Below are 19,607 nucleotides of genomic sequence, written 5' to 3' on the forward strand. Positions count from 1 at the left end.
CTTTTCTTTTCTTTATTTTAAATGATGCAAGGTGGAAAAAGTTTCCAAATGATGTATCATTACCTCATCCTAAATACATAAAATGTGCGATTTTAACAAGTCTGTAGACTTTGAGGATCCATTTTTTTGTAAACAGGAAGGTTGAAAAACAGAAGGTTTGAGCAATTCATCTGCATCAAAAGGTTTTAGCTCTCAAACAAAGGAGATAATATAACACATCTTTGAAAAGTTTACCATTATACATTGTCGATGAAAGTTTGTCTGAAACCTCTATCCAGATTCCTCTCCATCCATCCGTCCATCCCTTTATAGAGGCTGGATGGCTTCATTTTTGTGTAGCTAATTAACCTTGCAGTCAGGTTAATTATTAACCGGTTATACTGGGATTATCCCTTTTAGCATATATTCTTTAAACACTCATGTTTTATTGTGTGAGAAAATAATTATGATAATGAAAAAGAACACAAGAAATATCATTACTTGCAAGAAAGTTTAAAAACACGACACGTGCATCTTAATGAATTATACTAAAACAGCTTTATTCATTCAGAAATTCAATAAAAAGAATCTGGAGGAGGGGTGGAGAGATGCTTGGTGTGTAATGTGACCCTTCTTCGGTGAGCAAGGATTTGAACAAGAGTCATGCACACGCTAATTTAATTTGCCAGCAGAAAATATCACCTGCCAAAAAAGACAAAAGTCTGATACCTTCTTTAATGACTATGGTATTACTGCACTTTTAGCAAGAAAACACCCCTGACCTACATCCTATTAACAGACTAAGATGTTTTGTGATGTGGACTTAGATGAGGCACATCTGTAAACAAGCTGAAAGCCACGTTACAGGAAACACTGTTCTTTATTACACCTCATCAAAGCCACGGGTTGATTGCCTATCCAGGCTGCACTCATGGTAATTAATGCAAACGAAGCCTCAACAAAGTGCACAGGCTTACTAAGGCCAGCATGACAAGATCATAAATCCTTTTCTTTCTAGTATTATTTTACATTCTAATATGTCACAATATCTGAACTTTGGATCTTAATTAGCTGCAAGCCTCAATAAATAATACATTTATGCAATACAGAAGGATCACTTTCTAAAAAGATTGACATTTACAGCATTCTAATATATTGTGTGGATGGTATGAATGTTTTAATTATGTGCTAAAATAAAAGCCTGAAGGTAAAAAATGATTTGGGATTTAATACTTGGCAGTGTGTGTGTATTAATATGATGATTTGGCAGTGTAATTAGTGCTGTGAAGGAATTCAGTCATCCAGACAAATATGATCTCTGTAGCAGCTCTGCTATAACAACCAAAGATAATCACAAGAACAACGTTTTGGTTTTCCAAAAATATCTTTTTTATTTCACATGAAAATCTTTCACATTTATCAAACTGGTCTTTTATATAATCTATATTTATATATATATACATATGGACATATTATACACAGCTCTTACTTACACATGTACAAAAATTAGGCAACAAGAGTTCTGTTGGGAAAAAAAAAAAAAGATGGTAGTCATACACTGTTGTGCTTTGTCGTTTCTGGTCGGGTGAAAATGAGCTTAGCAACTCCATCCGATGCTGTGTCCTGTTTTGCTGGGATGTGATGAGTAATAATCTTTTGCTTTTTATTTAAGATCTAGAAAGATTTTCAACCAGCCCCTCATGTCAAAGAGTTCAACCAGTTTAGTGGCTTAACCCGACTAACAGAGAAGTCCAGCCTCTCCTCGATTCGCATCATCTCAGTGTTTTTGCTATCGAAAACATTTTGTCTCATTTCTCCTTTATATCAAAACTCCCCACAGCTCAAGCACATTCTCATAATTTCAAATCAACACACGTATACAAGCATGCACGCACACACGCGCTGCCCAGCACTCATCGCCCTCGGTAAACATTACATTTAGTGAGCACAAGGTATGTACAGTAAAACTTCTGAGCTGCAAAAAATGTCATAAATTACCTTCACAGAATGTACACGTAAAAAGTATGTATGGTGTAGTGGAGTGTCTTCACACAGCATCAGTGTTCAAGCTAGACTGGCTCCAAAAAGGTCTACATCCCAATGCTAAAAGCAGACCAAGATAAATCATTTAAAATGTTTTACACATATAATTAGGCATTTTTCCATCCCAATTCAACTGAAAATAAGACACATTTAGAAAGAATAACCCCAATTCTACCTACAGAAAATAAAATAGGTGAATCTAAATTTTAAAAAACATCTTAGCATTTTCTAGACATTTGAATTCTTTAGATAAAGTCGTAGATTGCAGAAAGGTTTCAAAGATAGAATGATCTCTTTGAACAAAGGTATCAATCAGGTGAATTGTAGATGTATAGGGAAGAGGAAAATAAGTATGCTGGAAATTCTTCCAAAATAAAAATATTAAAAAAAAATATAAAAGGCAGAGATGGTCAAGAAAGACAGAATTGTGTAGAAAACATTTTAAAAAATGATTCATCTCAAAAAACTTTCATTTGAGCTGTATGTGAATCCTTCTAGGAGCCACTGCATAAGAGTCTGTCAGTGCTACAACATGTAAGCACATGGTCCGCTGAGGGATTGTGGTTAAGAGAACAGCTCCTGTGAGTTTAAATGCTACATTTAAAGAGAAGGAATAACTCGAGACATTAACGCCACTTGGTAACAATAAAAACACAACGACTCGGTACACAATAGTCAAGGGTGGAATAGTGTACAAGTTGTAGAGAGGGCTGATCTTTGGCTCAAGTTCAGATATTCAACCCCTAGATGGTCATATTAGCATTTCTTGATTCTTCGTTATCCACGTTGAAATCTTCTCCGTCTTCATAGTTTTAGAAAGAATGTTTCCTCCAAAAAGTTTTACTGTTGCACCCTCCAGACAAATACAACTCAAAGAGGGCTTTGTTTTACAAAAAAAAACTTATCTTTTTGAAAATTCAACAAAAGAAAAAAACTTTGAAATGCAAAATGAGGGTCCATCTGTTACTTTAAGAGTTCTGAAAGTATCACCCAGTGGCCTGCACCAGGTATAATATTTTTACTTTAAGTCAGTGGTTTCTAACCCCACTGACTGACTTCAATGTAGTCCCTGAAAAAAACAAGTCTTTTTCTCTTTCTTTCAGTGTAATAAAAGGAGTAAGGAGACGAGCAATGAGAGGACTGAGAGTGACGTAACTGCAGCAGCAGAATGGACACTTTGGACATCTGGTAGGTTTGCAACAGGGTCATCTGCTGGAAGAAGGAGCATAAAGAAGAGACATTAAGTTTATGATTTTCAAACTCAGCCTGACGAATGCTGCCTTTAAAACATTTTCAGACCCCTTGAACTTTAGACATTTTGTTAAGTTCTAAACACAAACTTTAATGGACTCTACTGCACTTTTATGTGATGGACGTAATGCATAATTCTACAATAGTAGATTTAAGATGTTGGAATACTTCAAACTCCACAAATAAATCTGATGTGTGGCCTTTTTTTTGTATTAAATGCCTTTTATTCTGATAGCCCTAAAAAAAAAAAAACACCAATTATGATAAATACATTTTCAGCATAATTACACCTACGCTTTTCTTTGGAAAGAATTAATAAAATAGAATGATGACTATTAAAGAACACAGTGGAAGGGTCAAGGATATGTTCTAGAAAAAACATAAGGCATGGTTAGATTTTTAAACACCATCCCTTCCTCTAAATATCACCCAGAGCGCTTTCCAAAACTATTCAAAAAAAGTAAGACTATGGCAAAACTGTAGCATTTGCGAAATAATAAGCAACTCTGAAGGAACAGCAGAGATCCCAAGCTCAGGTGAGAGATTGTGTTGAGACTATGTCTGTCAGTTGTGCCCTTTATAAATCTTTGGGAAAGAGTAGAAAACATTTTTTGTGAAAGATCAATAAAAAGTTCAACATGGCATTGACCGTATAAGGAATAAAGGGAATATCTTCCTTCTGCAGGAAGAGAAGCTATTCAGAGATGCCAGAAGTTGTCAGAGACTAGTCTATGTTTTTTTGTGTGTGTGTGTGTGTGTGTTTGGTGCTGCTAAAGATTTGAGACTTGTGCAAAGAAGCACCCTATAGCAGGACGCAAAATTCAAGCCACACTTTTCAGATTTTTTTGTGTAGAAAATATTAAAAACTAAATCTAGAAAACTTCAAGAGGTCTGAATTTTTTTTCTTTCTTGAAAAAAAAAAAACAGTATTGCAAGGGACTGGCAAACGTACCAACAGGTCTGTTAGAGGGGTTATGAGCACCACCCCCTGCTCCTACTCCACCCCCGCCTGTACCTTTGTTGGCTACTCTGGCCTCCTGGGAGCCTACGTGAAAAGAAAAACATGATTAAATCTCCTGCTTTGGTCTGTCCTGACCTATTTTTCCTTTTATCAGACATTAGGGTGAACTCACCATCAGCTGCAATGACGTCTACCTGGAGCTTGAGACACTCTTTGCCGTGGCGGTGCAACGGTTTAGCTGCAGAGGAAGCAAGTTGGGGAAACAACAAAACAGCCATTAACATCCAGCCTAATGCACTTATCCTCCCCCTTAATCCACCTTCATGCTTGTAAGCATACAAACACGCTTAGATTCTTGGCAACAAAGCCTTGGGAGGCCATCTGTGTGACCAGGCAAAGTGAGTTTAGTCCTGGCGTTCGTCTAATTACAACCATGGTCAGGGTGAGAAAATTGCACCAGATCCGTGCACAGTCTAGCAGGACAAACACTGCACTAACTGTGCCAACAGCTTTAACACGATAAGCTTCAGAGCTGAACGTTACAATCCAGCTGGTGCACAGAGATTGTTCTGGTTACGCTTTCTTATCAGGGCAAGATTTCAGTTTGAGAATAATTACATTAACTTTGATTTCACCCTCTTTCAGGGCCACCCTCAGATTAAAATGAGTGTTATCTTGTAAAATGGATAATATATCGATGTCTGTTTACAATATAAACTAATGTAAAAAAAAAAAAAAAAGTTTTACCTAAAGTTGTTAACATTAGTGTACAATGAGTAGTTTTGCAAACACCTTAGAATGGATGGAAGGAAGCAACTTTTAGACAATATATCAAGGAAAATACTGTGAATGCAAGTATTTTCAATTTATACTTAATTTAATTAATGTAATAAAAAAAAACAACTATCCAATCTGCAAGTGTTTTTTTGTGTGAAAGTTTAAAGTTTGAGAAAATCTTGAACAAATTGCAATCTGAAGATGATTAACACTTACAGATATAATAATAGCTTTCTCCTTGACGAAACTCCTTCCCGAAGGTGAATGGGGTAAAACGCTGGAACTTTTCAGAGAACTTCTCTGGAGCGTGAGCGGCAAATGGATGGCTGCACTCCCAGCGCATCTGGTCATATGATTGGGGCTTGCAGGAGGCGTAATCTTCTCGCTCCACCATGTACAGCACATATCGCTCTGCATTCACCAGTGGATCCTCACCCTGAGGGTAATGGGGGCACACAATGTCCAGGTAGTCATTGAGCTTCACCTTCACGGTATAGTCGTCACGCTGGAACCTGCAGAGGGGGAAGGGAACAAGCGATAAAGGTTAAACCAGTGGCAGCAGGATCATAATCGTAATTTTAGCACTAGAGAGGTGATAAATATTAGCCACAAAACCTGTGATTATATATTGATCGGCTGCATTCCAGATGTACAACAGGGAAATCAGTGGAAAGACTGAGAATAAGAGATGGATAGTGGACCAAAGAGGGGACATCTGAGCTTGAAGATGAGTGTGTTTAAGTGGAATGAAAGGGAAAACAGTAAGAAAAAGTGATCTGCTGAGCAATTTACGTAAATATGGATGAAAGTGAGATAGCTGCTGTTTTAGGAGCTGACACAGAATGCACATCGATCCCACGTCCCCCAGGAATTAAAGGATGCTTACAAAGAAACATTAGCAGTCAGTTAGCCTGTCAAGACAAGCGATGAGTATCGACAGCAGCAAGGCGACACACAAACAGAGAGTATCAGAATGCATAATTGAGAAATGCAATTCTACGTAAACAAATATTTATTTACTTTGCAGTCAACTAATTAAATAGCAATAGTGTAACGTTGTTAATATATATTTTGATCTATATACCTTTATGAATTCCTTCATATAAGAAAGGTATAACCTGATAATGAAGAATTTCAGATTTGTTGTAAAATGCCAACGCCAATCAATCGTCCTGATCTTATCAGTAATAAAGTTCAAATTGACATTATGTAAAACCGTTTCCCATCCGCCCTGTAAGCTACAATCAGAAACTGAATTCAGCCAGTTATTTATTTCTACATTAAACACGCACAAGTTGTTACAACCCTGAAAATTCTTTACAGGACATTTACTAAAAATCATTAGCCCAACAACTTAAGCGATCTTGTTAAAAAACCTTAAAATCTAAACAGTAGATAGGTATGATATAATGCAAGTCAATATAAAATGTCATTACAGGAGATGCAAACATTAAGCAATTCAAAGGTTTTATTCACAGCTAATGATGCTTCAAGTGGTATCCTAATTATGGTAAATATGAAAAACCAACATGAAAACACGTAATCTCCACTGGAAAGCTGGATATTTTTTATTATAATACCTAAGTAGCATAAAATTTGGCATAAAATTTGTCAATGTCCTCTCACGTCATGTTTATTGACTATACAATGCATTTACATACATAAAAAATAAGAAATATTGCCCATCAAACTTGTAGATTTTAAAATAACCATTATCATTTGATTTGATCAGATTCTCCCCAGCAGTCAGTTGATGCATATGAAGCATCCTCTTCTTCCTGCAGCTAGTAAATGAGGATATCCATAACTATCTTGCCAAAGTAGCGGGTCAAGATAATCTGTAGGTCCAACATGTCGCCATGGTAATTTCCACTTTACAAGTGGAGGAGATCGTCCTCGCCATACCAAATGAATCCAGCATAAGTGTTGTGCTTTTAAAAATTTAAAATACCCAAGCCCATAAATGTTGTAACAAATGTCAATAGAAATGTTGCTAACAAAACTATGCACTGAAATTATTCAGAAAAAGATAAAAGGTTAAATATATATTGTCATTTAAAATCTGCAAGATTGACAACTTTTCATCTATAAGTTTTGCATATTAAGGGTATTGATACAGTTAACAACAGCGGTCCTATGCTTTTTAGTGAATGCAGTTCACATTTAGCAAACTGTCAAACGTAGTTATATGTAATGAAAAGTGAATATGTTTATAAAGACACGTATTTACTCTCAAAGAATTTGGGACGTACCACACACTTCCTCCCTTATATATAGGATGTAATATCATCAGTTAATGTATAGAACACAGTTGAGATTAACTAAACCATCCTGTTGTAACCAAGATAGAAACATATGTTTTAACCCATTCATTAGTTTAACAAACATGCAACATGGTGAAGGGCTTTAACAGTCCTCCATCACATTCCCTCTCATTACAATCACAGAGACAGTCAGACTGTCTCTCTCCCTTTACATGAATCCCTCCCTTCAGTCCTCCACCCTCTTTACGATAGCCTTCATGAAAACTTTTTTTTTTTCCTTGCAGAAAAAGATGTATTTTAGTCTCTTCCACAGTGGAAAAATAAACAGGAGTATTGCACCCATGAGTTCAACTATGATTTATCTCAATAATCCAGAATTCTTCTTCCTTCTTGAGCCCATCCTTTAGAGATATTGAGAATGTATCTCCAAGGGGACTGCCACCAAAGGTATTTCAGTTTTTGTCTCCTTATTGAGCTGGAACTCTGGGGGTGGCTCATAGCTAATGCCCTTTCCTAGCTAAAGCCATCTATCACCATCCAGGAGCAGTAGCTAACTGCTCGTAACACACTAGTTGCACACACTTCACACTAATTCCCATCTATCAACAACCTAAAGCTGTAGCTACCTACTATTTACACCCACCAAACCCACACAGAGAAACTCTCCCTCCCCATCCCCCAAAAAGGTGGATCAGTTTACCATCTCTTACAGTTCTGAGGTATCAAGGGAATCCCAAAGGAGGGATGAGATTTGACACACCTAAATATTTTAACAGCTTTCAAGCAGAATATAGTTTTGTTGCTTTTGCAATGAAGACAAGTACTCTTTGATATTCAAAAACTAAAAAAAGAAGAAAAAACAAACTACCAATGTTTTATCTATACATCTTTTACTACTTATACACTCTAGCTGTCAAGTACTAGGCTGAACCCATTGCTTCTAAAACAGCCTTAATTCTTCCTGGCATTGACAAAGCAAGGTGTCTGAAAAATCCTGAGAAAATATGTCCATATAAAGATAATGGCATCATGCAGATGGTGCAGATTTTTTGGCTGCATACCCCGGATGCAATTCTCCTGTTTCGATTTAGGCTCCATCTGGTGGTGCCGTGGCGCTGCAAATATTTTCTGAAGAAAATTACATTTGCATTTTTTCTCTCCATAAATTAGAGTAGTATTGCAAAGCTCTTAGTTTACTCAATCAATCATTTTATACCTTCATTGCACACCAATAACATGTGAATAATATTTCTAATGCCTGATTAAATGGTAATTTTCAATAGACGTACATTTACACAGCCTCCCTGAATACTGTAAGCATCCTGAAATTCCTAATCATAGCCTACTGTAATGATATGACACAGGGTCCTCATCTTCTGATGACTGCTTCCTGGAGGACAATGCTCTAATGCTTAAATAATGTTAAAATGGTTTGTTAAATTCACTTAGTACCAGTTTTCCCCAATATTGCAGCAGATTATTTTAAAGCACCAGTTTTCCCCTGGAATGTGGATAGGATTCAGACATGCTTTTGTCTTATTCTTACAAGTTTCAGCAAAAAAGTAGTCTTATCCTAAAAATGTATTTTTTTTTCTCCAACAAATATCTGTTAAACATTGGTGAGCATATACAGCTATAGTTTCAGTTTTTCAATTTTAGTTTTTCATATTACCATTCTACCATCTCATACCAATCAACACTATTCTCTACTGACCCCCATCCTCGATAACATTTTAGGAGTCACTTAAACTCCCTTCCGTCTTCATTCTGAAGTTCAGCTTAAACTCAGGAAGCTGTCTTTAACAGACATACCTAATAAAGTAGTGCAGTGAAAGTATGTAGGGTCAGGCTTTCAAGAGCTGAAAAAAAAAAAAAGACAGCAAACTATCTTTTCAAAGATCTTACAAGTTATAACTTCTCAAAAGCCTTCAGGGCGTCAAACTAACGTATATCCTTCTCTGTGAATTCTGCCTTTTCTCATAAAGCACTTTGGATTTAGCAAGTAGCATTTGGTGGGGTTTCAGTGACAGGTACCATATGTGTGACTAACGATCAAAGTATCAAGGCCCATGCACAGGCACCAGTCGCTCATTAGTCAGTGAGCTTGTTTGTTGCTATAGGTCTTCCTGATACCCCCTGGTAACAGGATAGACGGTATGGCTCCAAGCTCTTGGCCCCAACTCCCCTTTTAGTCCCCCCTCCCCCCCTAAATCGGTTTACCAATCTCTGCCTGACTGCATTCCCTTACTGCTGATGGCCAGATAAACCACCAGCACTATTTCAATACGGGGCTTCTTTAGTATAATTGTGAAACTTCCAGTGAGCTGTGCTGATAACAGTGTGCAACAGCCAACTTGTGGAGAGAGAGAACAATTATTATCATTTTGCTATGCTCCAGAAAGCTCAGTACTTATCTCCCGTTTGCCTGCCACACTCTGTTTACCAGATCGGAGCTTAAGTGTTTTTCCCCCTGCTGTTGCTTTCAATTGCAGTTAAATCGATAACACATTTGAACAAGCAGTGTTTGTCTGCACTATCCCTGACAGAGTTATCCCCCAACAACAAACTGCCTAAACCTTGATTACAAACTGGTTGTGGTATGGTCCCGATGTGTTCATCAAAAGAGGGTCGAAGGGGGGGTGCAATTAAAAACACAAAAAGGGGTATTAAAGTCACCCTGGAGGGGGGTAATTATGCACTACTGCTCTCCACCTCCAAGCCCATTTAGGGTGAGAGTCTGAGCAGGGGAGACGGGAGACATGAATAGGAGTGGGCGAGGCGGGTCAAAGGGCTCCAGCTTTTGAAGTTTCCCCATCAGTAAGTGTTTCTGTTTCTTGCTTTATCAATGCGGCCGTTTCATACGCGTCTCTATTGATGGCGATGACGGGAATAGCTCACTTAGCAGGCAAAACAGTATCTGAATGGACACCAGGGGAGGCTGGCTAATGCCTTTTTATTAATGGCAAACAGTTTTAATTATCCCTCTGCCCTTTGTTCCCATCCAACACCTCTGCATTGAAACGTTCCACATCATCAGCTTAATTAACTGATTGGAGTAACTCCCTTCAAAGAGAGCTTTAGCTCCTGTGTTTAAAAGTTATGCTAACAAACTCTAATCCTACCACCTTTACTTTCCAATCCCTGACTAATCTTTCATACTCAACCTGCTGGTGCCTTGGTATTTCCCTGTTTGAGACTCTTCAATTCACTTCGGGTTAATGGACTGCATTGATTTATTCCTATTGTTTAAGCCAGGATGCTTTCTATTAATCACATCAGTGCTTCTGTAAATGTCACAGCATGGAGAAAAGGCTCTTTTCCCTTTTATAGATGATTTGTGGAACTAAGGCAAGCAGCGGTTATTGTTTGCATGCGTGTCTGTCTCAGCCTGATACATTTAAGTGTGTGATTGTTTATGTCTGAGAGGGCGTGTATGTGTGTTTTTTCCCTCTCGAGCTCGTAGGAATCTGGGAGTGCGTTTCAGTCGCGATAAGGTGGAGGATAAACACCAATAAGAAGCAGCTATGATAGGACGGAGTGTGTCAAATGTTGAAGGATTTGATGAAAAATACACTGCAGACTGTATCTGGTCTCTCTTCCTCCCTTCATGCAGAGGAATTTTTGATTTAAGCGAGGGTTCTCTGAAAGCAGGAGTCTAATCTCTCTTCTTTTATCTACCAGGTCTGCCTTTCTCCTTTTTACCCAACCTCTATCCCCTCCTTTTATCCATCCATCACCCTCCCATCTTTTTGCTCTATCACCCTCTGGAATGCTAGACCTATGAGGCGAGGGGGCCATGATCCGGATCAAAGTTTGGAGAGTTGTCAAATCTACTATCTTGCACCTTAAACACAAACCCATAAAGAAATACCATACAAGTGCTTTTTGTTTGAACAAGGGAGCATAAAACTATGGTCTCCTGGGTTATGTTCACATGATTGAAAATATTCCTGAACAAAGACGGGGATGAGTAAACCAAAATGTTTGGGACCAACTAATCGGCTCATCCAGGCCTGGATTATTGGGTGGAGCAGAGTCTGTGCAATGGTCTATTCATCAGACCCAGACTCTGCTTAATACAGAGGCTTAGAGTGGACAGCGAGGCCCAAATCAGGGACAAAGTAATGTGTGAGACAGGCAGGCTGGAGCTTTTTTTTTCTACGTCTATTGTCCCGACATTGGGAGTGGGCAGTACTTCTATACACTACAGTTTTGGAGCACAAAGAGAATACACTGTTTATGTTGAAATGTTGCAAAACAGTAATTAGGAAGCAATTAAAGTAATAAAAAAATTGGACATAAGGGAGAAGTTTACTTCAAGATTCCCACGTGTTGCTTAATAAAATGATTGAGCCAAAAAGTCAGACTGTTCAGTGTTTCTGCTTGAATTCCTCTTGTAACTTTTGTCTCTCCATTCATCCATCACTGCCGGCCATTCCCTCCCACTCTCTGTCCGTCTTTCATCACTCAATAAGCAAACCAGATCCTCATGTCCACCACCGACCCCCTCCACCTCAAACCCACTGAACCAATCATAACCTGTCCTGGTGGTATTCCAAATATGCGGCTCTCTACAGCTCGCCATTTGCAGCGTAAAGTGTTTGTGCAGGGCTTAGATGTGGACCAATGAGCTTTCTTGACCCCTCCCTCCAAACATAATATTCCATCTTTTTTGCTCTTTGTAGGCCGGCGTGACTTTTTGTCATCCATCTCAATCAGCTTCCCCCCTGGCTGCCATTCAACCTTTGTCTGCTGACTGCATCATTGGTCATTCCAGCGGCGTTTCTGGCTGAACAGGCCAAGCTTCTTTTGCCACCCAGCAAAATGACAAAGCTTTAAAATAATTGGCCACAGCTTTGGTACTGAGGCAGCACAGACAAATGCACATGCTCTTTCCAACTTTCTCAAACTGGCCCCAATGCCATTTGTACTTCCTAAAAGGCCAGAGCAGAAAGGTCAGCACTGACATCACATCTCTCAGGGAGCAAATATCTGTATAACAACGTTGCTGGATTGATGTCCACAATGAAAATATTTCTATTTTTCTACTTGTGCATACTTACAAACAATCTAAGATAGCAGCCTGATACAGCTTGAATCTCTTACTAAAATCATTCATACTATTATCGACCTTAAAGGTTTAGCTTGCAGATTTTAAATTAAGTAAAAATTATTTTACCAATGAAATGCTTACTATGAAAACATATGCAAGAGAGGTATTAGTATTGAATCCAACAGAAAATTACACATCAGATTTGACCATTAATAATTAATGAGATTTGGTGTAATAAATCAAAATGTCTCCAGGGACCTTTTCGTACAAACCTACCTCAAGTAATACCCCCTTATTTGTATATTAAACACCTCTAGTGGACATTATGGATCATTATTCACTTAGAGAACAAATAATTTCAACCTATATTTTAATTTTTTAGCCCACGGTTTGCAAAAAAAACAACATTAGTTTTACTTGTAAAATGTTTCATTACACTTCAGTTATGCTTCTAAAACCATCTATGTTTCTACATTCAGATGGTTCCTCAGACATTTGGTCAAATGCTTACAAGAAGCACAGTATTCAAAATGAATTATCTAACTATTTAAATGTAGATTACAAACAAATAGATTAATTCATGGCTCCAGTTTATGGAACATGTTATGGATGTTTCTGGTAAGCATTTTACTTTAGAAGAAGTTTAGTAAGGTTATAGCTGTTCTTGAACAGCATCCAATAAAAGGTGAGTTACAAAACAGCCTTTATTTACCTTACAAAGAAATTCAATGTTATGTTTTACTGATAACATCTGACTTTTCTTTTAGTAATTCCTTCCTTATTCAAACCAGTCGTGATTAAAAACTATAGCTGTGACTAAGATTTTTCTTCCTCCAGGATTCTTGTAAATCAGTTGAGAGGGGTAAAGGAAAAGGGGGAAGTCTGGTGAGTAGATAAGAGAGAGGAATCAGGACAGGCAAGGGGGCAAGGAGGGAAATGAAGAGGTTTAAAGAGGTAAGACTGATCACAGGTGATTCAAAAAATACGTATTTAGGCAAATCATCATGGTTGAAAATGTCAGAAAAACAATGAATACCTGTAAATCTAACTAATTTCACCCTCCAAACATCTCTCAAATAAAGTCCTGGGAAGTTTAATCAACTGCATTCAGGCCTTCCAATGTTGCGTGTGTTGGTGTGTGAGAAACGTATTGTTTATTGTGCAGACAGGATACGCATTTTCCCGGGAAAACACGTTAACAGGAAGCTCAGCACTACGGAGGAGACAGTGTGCAGACTCTGGCAGTGGCGACACGACAGCATGCCTGCAGGAAGTTTAAAGCCTTTGGCCCGATTCATTATGTGGTGCAGTCAATAAAACACAACCCTCTTACTACTGACATAGCAAGAAAAAGAATAGAATAGGACAGGGAAGAACAACCCTGGACATGATTACTTTCAGTTTGACAATTTCCCTCAGCATTTTTCGAGATTGAATTTACCCGACAGATTACTACACTAGATTAAGGGCAGTAGGAGGGGGAGAGGGGGCAGACAGGGATGAATCGACTTAGGAATTTTCTGAGGAGAATGCTGACCAGCGAAGAGGGGGAAGGTATGGGCCCAGATCAGGAACCTCAGTGGAAAACCTGGATGCTTTCTTTTAAGGGGGAGAAACTTTGGGTCAAGTTACCTGGAATTCAAAGCTTCGTCTTTCTTTTCCTTTCAGAAAAAAAGGCTATTTTATCTTTAATCTCTGATTCACATATGCAAAAGCTGAACTCACAGTAGTAGTACTGAGCATTTTGTTTGATTTTTATTTGATGTTTGGTTCTAGTGGTTAAAAAACACTCAATGTGGGACACCTATGTATAGGCAGGGAGGTGAAAAGATGAGAAACAGTACAAAAGAGAGACTCAAGTGGCTTTTTGATGAGAAGGTTGGAGAAGGAAACTTAAAGGGAAATGGCTGAGAGGAAAAAAAAGTGTGAAGAAAAAGGGCAAAGTACCTCGGTGCCAAGAACAATAAAAAAATTCCACACCTCTTAGCATGCTTCCCTCTTTCCCATTACCTTCTCTGAGAAGCAAAGTTGGAGGTAAGGAAATAATAGACTGAAAAGGGACAGCTTGTAAAGTTGAGATAAAAGCTGGCAAAGAAGGAGCGAATGGGGAGCGAAAAAACGCGAAGGGGGAAGTGAGAGAGTTTCCCAGCGGCAGAGCGCTGGCCTGAGTGGCAAAGTGGCATTCACAGACTGCCGCCATGACAGAATGACTGACAGACTGATAGAGGCTGTGCCACTTCATCACATAGTGAACTCTGACCCTCAATCGGTCACACCAGTTACTATTCTCTTTCTGTCGTCCGCTGTGAAGACCATTCCCCAATTTGTATGGGGCGCATAACAAAACAGCCACATCGACTGGTTAAATAGCAAGAAAATCTTTTAAGGGTCTGAAACATACCAGAAATAACTGCACACATTAAAGCATGTGGTGGTATGAGACATTCATGGACTGGTATGAGAATCTGAACCAAAAATACCAAGGCGAATTAGGGTCAGTTTTATCCTGTGGAGATCATAATATATGTCTGACATCAAAAATGCTGAAATTGGAAATATTTGTTAAAGATTTTTTTAAAAATGTATCATCATTTTGTTGCTTTAACCTCACAAATTCCCATCTTTCTCCACTGGCATTCTGAACAAGAATGATGAATTGGGGGGGAAAAAAAGTTACATTTTTACATAAAAATTGTGAAAGTGACCACAAAACTCTGTTGAATGCATCTCAAACTGAACTAAAGCCACACATCCTAAACCTTCTGTACAGTATATCTAACAGCCCTGTGGCTGTCAGAAGAAGGGGAATACTTAATAGAACAGTGGAACTATCTCTATATCTAAGTAAATTAAGAGATATTCAAATTCAGAATAAAGGCAGATTAACCTACAAATGTAGCTGACTGAAAAAGTAAATCATTGCACAAATGAGTGAAGAAACAGTTAAAAAAGTTAAAGAGCCAAGCTGAGAGGAGAACCCTGCCAAAAAGTAGGAGTAGGAAGTAGGAGAGAGAGAGAAGCAGACAGGTACAAAGCAGAAAAGGAGAGGAGGGAGAGTGAAGTTGGTGGTTTTCAGTTTCTCTACCAAATCGGGAAAAAAACGAGGGGAAAATGTAAAAGGAAGCTGTGAAAAGGTAAATTATGGCCTTAGATTTGGATTTTTAGGGCTCACAGGGCTCCTGGGAGGATGTTAACCTTCATACCCACGTAGCACATGTGTGCATAGCCGGGTTAATGTGTATGAGAGAGCGTGAGTCACAGTGTGAGTAAGCTTCTGCCCAAAGACACTCCCTTTTGCAAAAAAACATGCCGAACCACGCAGAACCTGTGCTCCACTTTCCGGGAATCAGAGCTTTTTAAGATTATGCTAATCTGGAACAAAAGCTGGGAAGAGCTGCTAAAGTGTTGAAATGCAAACTGATTTTTAGCCCCTTTTAGCCACTCTGAATCAAAGTCATCCTTTAAGGTTCATGCAAGCTTGACCTTGGAAGTCAGGAGGCCCCAAGGCACCATCACAACTGGGGAAAACAGTACATATGCATGAGTGTGAGCTGCTGAACAAACAAGCTGTGAAACAGGAAATGAGCTTGAGCCGTATTGAGCACAGTGATCAATCTGAGAACGGTTTGATTAACGATAGCTTTTCTACGGGGTTAAAAACCTTGGAGCAGAAAGAAGACCGCAAGGGAGAAATGATGGACGTCAACACACTTGATCAAGTGGCTGTTCATGAGGGAGGCAGCTAGATTGAATAAAAAACGTTCAGAAAGAAAACAGTTCAGAAGCTCTGCTTGGGATTAACAGCAGCCAAAGAGAAAGGGTGAAATTTAGCTCAGTCATTTGGATAAAATCAGTGCAAACAAGACGGATTACTAGTTTGTACGCAAGCACCGCAACTGTTGTTGCACAGCAGGAGCAGACAAACATAAAAAAAATCCCCTCTCCATCTGGCACTTTGACTTTCTTCTGAATTTTCGGAGAATAGCTTTGCTGTTGTAATTACGAACTTTCTGTGAACATTAAATCAAGCAGTTTTATCCCTCATGGGGAGAAAGTTGTGTGTGGGAGAACATTTGGTGTTTGCAGAGAAAGAGAGAGAGCTTGATTGATTTAGACGGCGTCAGTTGACGTGATTGAGTGGTTGTCTGCCAGGACTCTCTGTTTGTGCTTGCCCGCCCATGTGTGTCACTGTGTGAGCATCTGTGTGCAGAACTTTGCTTTTGATTTCATGAACCTGACCTTCTGTGGACCGATTCACCCCAAACATCATCAACTATATTTCTAATTGACCCCCCTCACTTATTCCAAATAGCTACCCTCTAACCCCAACGATTTGAGCTCCAATTTCTCCTTCCCAAGCAATCCATCTCTCTCCCACGTAGTATGACCTGTTGGGCAGGCTTCATGTTACCTCCTCTGTCTCTGTCGTACACCATTATTGCTCGCCCTGCCACCATAAACGCCCCCTGCCTGTCTCCCTGACGGCCCACGTAGAACACTGTGCGAAAGATATTCCTTGATTTAGGAGACATGGTAACCTACCGACTCAGTGTCAGATCGGGAGGATATTGCAACAGATATTTCAACACGCTCTGCTGTGAGTAAAGCTTGTAAAAATCATGGAAAAGTTTATGAGGTGACAGGGTGTTAGTCCATGAATAATATGTTTTTGAAACAGATGCTTTAGGTTGCATCTACCTTAAAGATGCCATCCAGTGGTGTATTTCTATTCAACAATGACATTAAATGGACAACAAAACACCATCACCATAAAAACATTATGAACATTTTGATTTATCAGTTCTCTTGGAAGAGCAACCAGACAATTCCTGTAGAAAAACAAGGAAACTATCAATGTTTATGCATCATGATGATGTAAAAAGTGGGAGTTCTTCATTCTCATGCATTTAATCAACAGATAAAGTATAAAATACTTTTTGTACTTTATCTACAGATAAACTATCAAGGGAAATTAAGGAACAACTGACAGATTCTGGCTTCTGTGCCTCCTTTTCTTCAATGACTAATAGAGTTTTACTATCAGAAATACTCAGAGCTCACAAAAAATGGGATGCTTTTGTATACTATTTTCTCAAGGATTCATGTTACATTGTATCTGCAGTGATTGGGATTCTGAACCCCTTCTATTCAGTCAAGGTTGCAGGGGAGTAAACGTCACATATCTCAGTCAGTTTGACTCAGATGGCATTGAAGCCTAAAGAAACTGTGAAAGTGGCAATGATTGATGTCAAAACGTTGACTGTAACACATTCAGCTCTATTGTTAGTTTGTTTTTCAATTTGATTTTATTTCATCAAATTTTCAACACATCTGAATAAATACCATATTCTTCTACGCCTTAGCTACATGCCAAGCCAGTACAGTGGCACTGCAAGCAGTCTGAACTTAACTACTTTTATGTAAACAAAGTTCCTCTTTCTGACAGTTTTTTTCTCTCACTTCTTTCCCCTGGTGTTGACAGTAATGGCTGTGATTGTAAAGACTGGTCAAACGCAGGGAAAAAAATATTGGGGCTTGAAAATGAACTTTTCCAGATCTTCTGGGATCTCAACGATTTTGCTTGAAATTACTGCAGAACATTCTTGATAATGAAATCTGTTTTCATATTTGCAAACTGCTCCAATCTGTAACATTTTAAACTAAACCAAAATAAATGGGCAGATATAGGGATTGGTCGTTTTTCTTAATCAGCCACCATAATTGTTTTAGGTGTTGTATCTTTGCTGTGGCCAAATTTTCCTTAATAATCATGTAGCATTCTTTTATGCAGCTAAAATAGTGTTCCAAAACATGTACAAAACAGTAGTAGAGGGGAACAGCAATGAAAACATAAATAAAAATGAAATAATTGTGCTGCTTTATGCCTTATATGACGTAACAAGAGACAGAAAATATGTTTTTTTTTAATCATTTTATCTTGACTGAAAATGTCTTAAACAGAGTACTAAGGTTTGTTGGTAACAAACTACATGCAAAGTGAGTTGGAGTGACGTTTCTTAAAAGCATGGATAATGACTTTAAATCCCTGCAGCTTTTATTAAACCCTTTCAATTAATTTCGCCTTATTTCCACTTAAAAGCATGAAATGTTTAACAACGCTGCCTAAATACACTATGATGGTAATTCTGCAGCACATGCACGCCCAGATTGCAAAAGGGATTAAATGAGAACAGGTTGGGCCATGACCTACAGATAAACAACCCTATAATAATAACAGAGCAAGAAGGAAAGTGCAGTAAAGTGGGAGAGAGGGAGGAGAAACACTCCCAACTGACTGGCATTATCATGTCAACAGCAGTTGCTTCCATCGCAAAATTCATCAAAACAACCACAGGAGACATGTTGCAATTATTCATGCATGAATCTAAACAACGAGCATCAATAATTATTAACTCACAAACAGAAAAACAATTTTTTTCTTTTTTTTTTTCTCTCTTTTTTTTTGTTCGTTTTGTTGTTGTTTTTTAGCATGCATCCAAGGTGTAAATGAAAGCAGATATTTACTTTGGGTTGGAGCTGTTCCAGTAGACGCTGTGTCGCTCCGCTGAGACAAACCAGGCGCAGAAACTCACAATGAAGCCCCCAATCCAAATTAAATCCATGCTGGAGCGAAGAGCCGGAGGCGCGCAGAGATACACGGAGCTCAACTGATTGTGCAAAAGCTACAAATAATAAAGAAATAGAAAAACGCTAAAATGAAAGTAAAGTGCACATCCACATTCAATGGAGGTTGCACGCTAAAAAAAAATCAAACCGCTTCCTTTAAATCAGAAAGAGTTGCAAAAAAGTGGGCAAGAACTCTGGATAATCAAGCCAACCTAACAAACCCGTAGTGAATGAGAGTATGAGTTCCGCGGAGACTGGTTTTGTGAAACACACACAGAAGGACACGCCCTCTGAGGGACAGCGGACCAATCAGAAGGCTGTCCGCCAAATCGGCCGCTCAAAGCCTTTAAAGCAAAATTAGAAGCGAAAATCTGGGCAAATACACAACTTCTGTTAAATAATTAGGGTATCAGTTGTTATTATTATCTAAATCTTCACTTTTGAATCTTCTTAAGATGTTCAATTTTGTTATAAATTATCATTAAGGAGGCTCCTTCACTGCCAAACTTTAAAATGTGGCTCAAAACGTATATTTATTCGCTTTCTTTTAATGCTGGCATGATTTAGTTATTGTGACCATTTTTATTTTGCTTTAACAAATGATGGCCTTATTTCATATTTTCATGCTGTATTTTATTATTTCATTGTGATT

The 19,607-nt window shown here is 38.5% G+C and overlaps 1 protein-coding gene across 2 annotated transcripts; it reads right to left on the minus strand.

Moving 5' to 3' along the window:
- Positions 1-1,344: 1,344 nt before the first annotated feature.
- efna1a (ephrin-A1a) lies at positions 1,345-19,192 on the minus strand. Of its 2 annotated transcripts, none has more exons than XM_038279298.1 (5): positions 18,854-19,192; positions 5,228-5,523; positions 4,407-4,472; positions 4,226-4,318; positions 1,345-3,231 (listed from the first exon to the last, which is right to left on the minus strand). In XM_038279298.1, the coding sequence occupies exons 1-5, from the start codon at positions 18,949-18,951 to the stop codon at positions 3,122-3,124; spliced, it is 663 nt and encodes a 220-aa protein (XP_038135226.1). In that variant the 5' UTR covers positions 18,952-19,192; the 3' UTR covers positions 1,345-3,121. The 2 variants fall into 2 exon arrangements, with proteins under 2 accessions (XP_038135226.1, XP_038135225.1); XM_038279297.1 differs by having other exon boundaries at positions 1,345-3,234.
- Positions 19,193-19,607: the final 415 nt, after the last annotated feature.

Source organism: Cyprinodon tularosa, unplaced genomic scaffold, assembly GCF_016077235.1.
Source record: "Cyprinodon tularosa strain WSP-4 unplaced genomic scaffold, ASM1607723v1 ctg15, whole genome shotgun sequence".
NCBI classification, from domain to species: Eukaryota; Metazoa; Chordata; class Actinopteri; order Cyprinodontiformes; family Cyprinodontidae; genus Cyprinodon; species Cyprinodon tularosa.

Excerpts from the sequence above, each read along its gene's own strand:
- efna1a (XM_038279297.1), bottom strand. The coding sequence starts at position 18,951 with ATGGATTTAATTTGGATTGGGGGCTTCATTGTGAGTTTCTGCGCCTGG. Across the intron at positions 5,524-18,853 it reads TGGAACAGCTCCAACCCAAA|GTTCCAGCGTGACGACTATA; the intron begins GTAAATATCTGC and ends CCCCCTCTGCAG. Across the intron at positions 4,473-5,227 it reads AGAAAGCTATTATTATATCT|CTAAACCGTTGCACCGCCAC; the intron begins GTAAGTGTTAAT and ends CTTCCTCTGCAG.